This window comes from Centruroides vittatus, unplaced genomic scaffold (assembly GCF_030686945.1).
Source record: "Centruroides vittatus isolate TY-2023 unplaced genomic scaffold, ASM3068694v2 contig_1804, whole genome shotgun sequence".
NCBI lineage: Eukaryota > Metazoa > Arthropoda > Arachnida > Scorpiones > Buthidae > Centruroides > Centruroides vittatus.
Genome location: NW_027121104.1, coordinates 80,619 through 88,843, shown reverse-complemented (window position 1 = coordinate 88,843; position 8,225 = coordinate 80,619). Strand labels below are relative to the sequence as shown.

The following is an 8,225-nucleotide window of genomic DNA, read 5'->3' as shown; positions in this document are numbered from 1 at the left end:
CATTTTTTTTTTGATATGGGTATATGTATCGTCTCAACACGTTAATTGAATTCGTGTAACTAGAATCAGACGTAACAGTTTGTATTCATCGTCCACATTTTCAGTTAAATAATCATTGATTTTATAAGTTTTTTAATAGAAAATCACAACCATTACATTTTGTAATTTATATTTGTGGATGTTGTAGAATATAACAAAAAAGTTATGTTAATCAATCAACGTTCAATCTTCTGGTGTTTTAAATTTATCGACGTTCTGAGCACAAAAATATAAAACAACTTACAATATTTTATTTGTCGTCGTTTATTTTGTATTATATTTCAGAATAGTTTAACTAAAATTAGGTACTAATAATTTTATATATAGGTCATTAACGCTATTATATTTTGGGTATCAAAATTCAAAATTTTGATAAGACAGCATCATTTGACATACCAGGGATGCAGTTAGACTTAAGCCTGGACTCCACATTACCGGAATCCAGATATCATAAAATTAATAATCATTATAAATAAATAATCATTAAATTAAAATATATATATATTTATCATAAAATTAAGTATAAGTGCAACCGATTGCCTTATACGATCAGCTCCTTACAAGAGATTCTATGGATGCAATGTGAGGATAATGGGATAAGGCAACGTGACGCCTGGATTATTTGCCAATAAGAAATGCCTCTCGGAAAGACTTTCTATAGGAAATTGTTTCCAATTTACATATCAGATACGTGAATAAAACGTGAAAACTCCACCTGGCCATCGGACGGTTGGTTGGACGGTTAACATGGAATCTTACCGCTCTGTGGATCTGAGTTCGAATCCAGACCGTCGAAAAACCCGAATGGGTGGTCTGTCCGGGAGGCGAGAACGGGATCCTACACGATCCCGTTCTCGCCTCCTTGGCATTGTGGACGTGGCCAAACTCACAATATGATTGTGAAAAAGTTGTCGTGTAGTCGTAGTGAACACAGGGTGGAAGAAGTTTAAAGAAACCGTTGATTAGATGCGAACCCGCAATCAAAACAGCGCTCGGTTGTTTTGTCCACTCGGTCATTCGTTAAACGTAGAATAATTCTTCTCAGAAAAGTTTTGCTTATAAAAACGCATAAAGATCCTCCAGAGCATTTTAAGAATAAACAAAAACAATAAGACGACTCGCAGAGCTAAGACTATTATAGTGGCTCGTATGGTGCCATTATTCTGTTATGGTGCAGCAAATCGTGCAGGAACTTTTTTCTCTGCAGTTCAGTGTTACAGTAGGAAGTTACACTGGCAGAACCATTATTGTTGCCATTGGTGCTGCAATAAGAGCAATTTTTTATTATTATTATCAGTCTTAAAATTTGAATTTTGTAAAAATATACAGTATTGAAACTCGCGCATCTCGAATGCGCGAGTTTCATTTCAGTACTGAATATTTTAATGCATACTTCACTATGCAATTGATGTAGAAGGTTTGTTGTCCTGAAGAATTTTGTTTACTACAAATATGTATCTTCTAATGACGTGAATAAATGATTAAAACTGATTTGAAGTAATGTTTAAATATTAACGATATAAATTCATGTTGTTAACGGTGGTTTGGATTATTAAGAAGTGAGCCATTATATCAAATTTGCAAGAAGATAACTCTGTAGTATACAAGTTCTACCCCCATGTAACTTAGTAATTAAGTAAGTAGAGAACCATTTATATAACGAAACGTGAAGTTTGCATAATTTCTACAAAAATCTCGATAGTAGAAATTAGAATATTATAACTGAAAATAGTACCGACAGGAAAAAATGATTAAAAAATCTAGCAACGAGAGTTGAGTAACTTTCTTGGTTGTTATGAGTTTTTTCTTAAAACATTTACATTATTAAGCATAAAATAAAATAGTGTGTAATGCCATCTATTATCAGAATTTTGTTTAAAAAATGTTTATATTTTTAATAACTATAAAATGGCTAGTTTGTCGATCTTTAATGGACTGATATAAATATGAAAGAAAACACTTGCGGTTTGATAAAAGTTTAATGCGGTTTGCGGGTCGTTACAATATGGCTGACGCCCTTGGCCGTTACTTGGCCGTTACAAAAAACTCTCGTCTCCAAACGTTTTTTAATTATCATTTTTTCTTCTCACAAAAAATACGGTGGCGCTCGAGGCGGCAACATCCCGGCCCGCATTGAAGTAATACTTCAATAAACAATGTTAAACATTAAATTTAAATTTAACAATTACAACAGAAATGACGCGTGTAGGTCACCAAGGAGAATCACATTTTCTTTCTAGATGGATGGTAACAGGCACAATTTTGTTATGCTTCTCTTAAAAACACCTTGAGGGGTTTTCACCAGAACAACTCTCACCTTCCCGTCGGGTCCTTTGATAACTTCCTGTACACGGCCCAGCGACCAACTTCCGGGTGGGAGGTTTTCATCTTTTAAGACGACCATTGAGTCTGGTGTTATATTGTCCTTCTCAAATTGCCACTTATGTCAAGCCTGTAGATTGTTTAGGTAGTCCAATTTCCATTTACGCCATATAACTTGAACAAATTTAGTTAACATTTGCCATTGAGACAAATAGTTATCTGGTTTACTGGTGAGATCTGACTCCGGTAGTCTAGTCAGAGGTCTTCCGATAAGAAAGTGTCCTGGAATTAGAACTTGGAAGTCGCTTGGATCAGAGGACATAGGAGTGAGCGGTCGGCTATTCAAAATTCCTTCTATCTGCGTGGTGATAGTTATAAACTGCTCTATAGTTAGATGCGAGTTACCTACGGTTCTTTTTAGGTGATGTTTAAAGGACTTCACTCCTGCTTCCCAAAGGCCACCGAAATTTGGTGATCTGGGCGGTATGAACTTCCAAGTGACCTCCTCGCTGGCGAGATAATCAGCTAAACTGTCAGGAGGTGTTTTTACGTAGTTATGTAGGCGTTTCAACTCCGCACTGGCACCCACAAAATTTGTGGCATTATCTGTCCAAATTGACGCACTTTTACCCCTTCTGCTAAAAAATCTTTTCAAGGTTGCTATCATTGCCTCGGTTGTTAGGTCGGTAACTACTTCAAGGTGAATTGCCCTAGTCACAAGGCAAACGAAGATTGCGACGTAGCACTTCTGATAGGTGCCCTTTCTTTGTCCCTTATATTTAATAAGAAAGGGACCACAAAAATCAATCCCTACATGTTTAAAGGGGGGACTTGGAGTCATTCGCTCCGAAGGAAGATTTCCTAGGATTTGTTCCATGACTTTGGGTTTATTTCTAAAGCAAACGAGGCACTCATGTACCACAATTCTGGCCAGGTTTCTTCCACTTAAAGGCCAGAATTCTTGTCTGACGAGGTAAAGTAAAGTCTGTGCACCAACATGCAAATTTTTCAGATGATAATATCTCATAATCAAGTGGGTTAACTTGTGATTTTTAGGTAGCAGAATTGGAAACTTTTTATCAAATGATAAATTTGAATTGCTCAATCTACCGCCGACTCTCATTAGACCCTGTTTATCTAGAAAGGGATGTAATCTGCTTAATTGACCCTTCGTTAGATTCCTTCCCATTTGCAATGTTTTTATTTCCTCAGCAAAGGCCATTCCTTGTACTTTGCCGATCAAATAAATTTTGGACTCTTGGAGTTCTTTCCTTGATAAAGGGCCAAATCGACGAGTTACGTGTTTTATGTTATGTAGAAACCGGAAAATATAACTAAGTATGCGAATTAATTTGATGTAATTATTACTAAGTTCAAACAGGGTATTGTCAAGGTCAGAGCTTGACACTGACACCAAATTAACATGCGATTGTTTTTTAAGCTCAGATAGATATTTTTCATCGGAGGAAGTGTCGATGGCATATTCATCCTGACGTTGAACGGTTGGTGCTACTTGAGACTGCACTCCACTCCACCATAATTCCATGGATAGTAGATCTTGCGGATTTAAACCCCGAGAAACTACATCTGCAGGATTGGAGTGGGAAGTTATATGTTTCCAGTGGCAGCCTTCAGTAATAGATTGGATCTTTTCCACACGATTCGCAATAAAGGTCTTCAGGCGATATGCGGGAGTGTTGATCCAAGCGATGGCAATAGTTGAATCTGTGTGTAGGATCACTTCAGCTATATCCATTTGCAGACATGAGCGTACTTTTTTGACAAGTTGAGACAGTACTAGACAAGCTGATAGCTCTAATCGAGGGATTGTCATAACCTTAAGAGGAGCGACACGAGATTTACTAGCAATAAGTCGTGTCTTGCCAGTTCCATCTTCCTTTATGCAATGCATGTAAACTACTGCTCCATGAGCTGACTCCGAGGCATCTGCATATCCTAGCAAGACAGCCCTTTGAAGTGGATCTGTTAAAATATATCTAGTGATCTTAAGATCGTCCAGGGCTTTCAAGGACGACACAAAGTTCACCCAATCATAGTTAAGGTTTTCTGGTAGAGTATCCTCCCAGTCGAGCTTACTGAGCCACAGCTTTTGTAGAAAGATCTTTGCTCGAGTTATAACTGGTCCCAGAAGACCCAAGGGGTCATAAAGTCTGGCGATGACACTCAATACTTCTCGTTTTGTATAAAGCAATTTTTCTGGAATCGATACCCTGAATATGAACTGATCTTCAACCGGCTTCCAAATAATGCCTAAGGTTTTTACTGTTGGTTCCGCACTTGAGGAAAAGCAATGTTCCTTATTTTCTGGTGAACTACTGTTCATCAATTTCATTGAATTAGAGTTCCATTTGTGTAGTGTCATTCCACATGTGCTCAACATGTTGCACAACTGAGATTGTAGTTCGAGGGCAGCATCGAAATCTTGCTCACCTGACACAATGTCATCCATGTAGACATCTCGTAATATGGTTTTAGAGGCCAGAGGATATCTTGCTGCTTCATCGTAAGCCAACTGCTTAAGGGTTCTCACTGCCAGAAAGGGAGCACTGGCGGTTCCATAAGTCACAGTTTTCAGTCTGTAGGTGACTGGCATCTCTTCTTCCTCGTTCTTCCAAACAATTCTTAAGAGATCTCGTTGCGAGGGCTCAATTAGAATTTGACGAAACATTTTCTGGATATCTGCTGTAAAAGCGTACTTGTATTTTCGAAATCTTGTCATGATCTCGAAAACATCTTCCTTTACTTCACCTTTCAAGAGATGATCATTTAGACTCAGCCCAGAAGTTGTGGGAGCAGATGCGTTGAAGACTACCCTTAACCTTGTAGTGGTTTTGTCTGGTCTAAACACACCGTGATGCGGAAGGTAGTAACATATATTGTATGCTGTCTGATCAGCGGGAGGTTCCTGCACCCTTTCCATGTGGCCCAAGTCCAAATACTCCTTCATGAAGTTCTGATATAACTCCTTTAATTGTTTGTCCCTTGATAGTCTCTTCCACAATTGATTCAATCTCTTCAATGCTAACTTCCTTGACTCTCCCAAGTTTTGTATTTCCTTGGTTGCCATCTGCACAATGTATCTCCCATCTTCATTACGTCTGTGAGTTCTTTGATAATGATCTTCGCAATACTCTTCTTCTTTACTCATCAAACTTGGAGCCTCTGTAAGAGTTTCTATTTGCCAGAACCTTTGTAAACATTTATCGATTGATTCAGACTCTGATATTAGTCCACAATATTTATCTTGATCATTAGAGTCTGTGGACCCAGTAGCGATGTATCCAAAAACTGTGTTGCGAAATGTTAGGTTATTGTTGCACGATAGACGAATTTGATCGTTCTTGACTATTTCAAAAAATGCTTCAGCTCCAATAAGCATGTCAATCTTGCCTGGTGTAGCAAATCTTGGATCAGCTAACTGACGGGGTATTTCTGTTTTGCTGACGTGTAGAGAGGAAACCGGAAGTAAATCCGTGATCCTTGGCACCACTAAGAACTCTAGCGTCTTAGAAAAGGATCCATTACCGTTTATTATTGTAGCAGGCAGCTTAAACTTGACCGAGGTTTTATTTCCGCTTATACTAGAGACTGTGAGGTCGATTCTTTCTTGCGGTGTGCCCAGACGACTTGCGAAATCTCTAGTTACGATATTTGACATACTGCCCGAGTCCAATACTGCGCGCGCTTGAATGCTGGCTCCGGTAGTATGATTTAAAACCCAAACCATGGCTGTCGAGAGAATTACTGTCTTATTTCCCTTGTCAATACATGATAGTGAGTGAGGTATACTCTCACGAAACTCTATTGCGTCGGGATTAAGATCCTGCTTGGTTGAAATCGGTTTGCTGTCGATCACTGGTGCATTTGAACCAATTATAGCTTGTTTCTCTTGGTGCAGTAATGTATTATGTCGCTTTCGGCATATCTTACAGCAGCTTTTGGAGTTACAATGTGATAACTTATGCCGATCACTTAAGCAATTGAAGCAGAGGTTGTTTTTGGCCACAACATCGTTTCTTTGGGAGACTTCCAACTGTAGAAAAGAATCACAATTGTAAACAGGATGATTCTGCTTACATAAAATGCAACGAGACATAGAATTGTTACATTTCACAAATAAGTTTCTCGGTTTAACTCTATCTTGATTACACCTTGGCTTCACGAACGTGGCCTTATTAATATTTTCTAAAATCTGAGAACGCTTTTCCAAAAATGAAATCAAATTATCTAGCTTAGGAACGTCATTCGAACTAATACTGAACTCGTACTGTTTTAGAGTCTCCTTATCCAGTTTCTGAAGTACAATGTTTAGAATTAAGATATCGGAGAGCTCATTCCTTTCATATCCCAGGACCTTTAGAGCTCGCATATTCCGATTCACAAGATCAATTAAGTTCCTCAAACCCTTTGCTGACTCATAAGCTAGTTTTACAGAGTCCAGAATCGCATTAACATGGGTTTCTACTATTAATTTCTTGTTTTCGTACCTCTCTTGTAACGCTTGAAACAATGAAGCAAATGAATCATTTAACGTTTCTAAACTCTTAGCTTCCCCTATGAGAGCAGCTTTCAAATAATGTAGTTTCTGTTCAGCCGATAGTTGCTCGCTTGACGAAATGATATTATCAAATTGCATTTTAAAGTTACTCCATTCTTCATATCTTCCAGAGAATTTCGGTAGAGGAATCTCTGGTAATTTAATATTAGCGGAGTTATTTCGACCTACGGGGGCCTGACTCACCATAACGACGGACGAATCTGCTTCTAATCGTTTAATACGAGACTGGATCTTAAATTTACAACTTATAATTTTGTCCTCATATTCTTCACTATTGACTATCTCAGTGTCATAGTCAGTTGGGCTAGTAATGAGGCCCTCAATCTCCCCGTTTAACGTTCTCAACGACTCTTCCTTTCGACTAAACTGATCCAATATTTCTAGAAAGGTTTCTGTCTCTCTATCGTCGCTTTCAACTAGACTATCGACTTTACTAATTAATCTCGTCACACTAGCTCTTATCGAAGCGCGTTTTTTCCTTAATTTCTCGAGCTGATCCATTTTAAACTCTCTACCACGTGTAACGGACAAATAAATTCTTCCTACCTTGGATAGGCGACTTAATGAGGTTTGAACTCAATCTTATTTGCTTGCGAAATTGTCTCTTTTCTTCTCATCCGCCTCGACGGACCAGATGTTTGTCGATCTTTAATGGACTGTATAAATATGAAAGAAAACACTTGCGGTTTGATAAAAGTTTAATGCGGTTTGCGGGTCGTTACACAAGAACAAGAAAAAAAAACAATATGGCTGACGCCCTTGGCCGTTACTTGGCCGTTACAAAAAACTCTCGTCTCCAAACGTTTTTTAATTATCATTTTTTCTTCTCACAAAAAATACGGTGGCGCTCGAGGCGGCAACAATGGCAAAGAGCTTAATTTTGAGGTTAGGACTGAGTTTCATAAAAATGAGTAAATGTTAATAACGAATAAAATCTTTATTGAATCTTACCCCTCTTGAGATATATGACCCTCTTTTCTTCTCATCTTTTCTACCTTTCACCACCAAAATTTAATACTATAGCACCAAAGCCCCTAATAGACAATCCACCATGCCAAATTTTGTTTCTTAAACTTTACTTAATGATGAGGCATCAAGCAAAGCACAAGACAACACACACACATATCTGCAAAATTTTTTGCGGTTTTTCTTCACTTTTTGGATTCGGGAAGTCTCAAAACGTGGAAAATTTGTAAAAAGAAGAAGAAAAAAAAACTCAAAGGGTCAAATTTGACACAATTCGAATGTTTTCAAATTCCACATTCTCATGCTTCACCCTGTATAA

General features: G+C 38.1%; 2 protein-coding genes across 2 annotated transcripts; both read right to left on the bottom strand.

The window, feature by feature from the left end:
- Positions 1–2,485: 2,485 nt before the first annotated feature.
- LOC136969777 (uncharacterized) lies at positions 2,486–3,274 on the bottom strand. Its single transcript, XM_067264034.1, has one exon. It carries the CDS (start codon positions 3,236–3,238, stop codon positions 2,486–2,488), a length of 753 nt encoding a protein of 250 aa, XP_067120135.1. The 5' UTR covers positions 3,239–3,274.
- Positions 3,275–3,671: 397 nt separating this feature from the next.
- LOC136969776 (uncharacterized) lies at positions 3,672–7,441 on the bottom strand. Its single transcript, XM_067264033.1, has 2 exons — positions 3,785–7,441; positions 3,672–3,695 (listed from the first exon to the last, which is right to left on the bottom strand). Exons 1-2 carry the CDS (start codon positions 7,439–7,441, stop codon positions 3,672–3,674), a joined length of 3,681 nt encoding a protein of 1,226 aa, XP_067120134.1.
- Between the last annotated feature and the right edge of the window lie 784 nt (positions 7,442–8,225).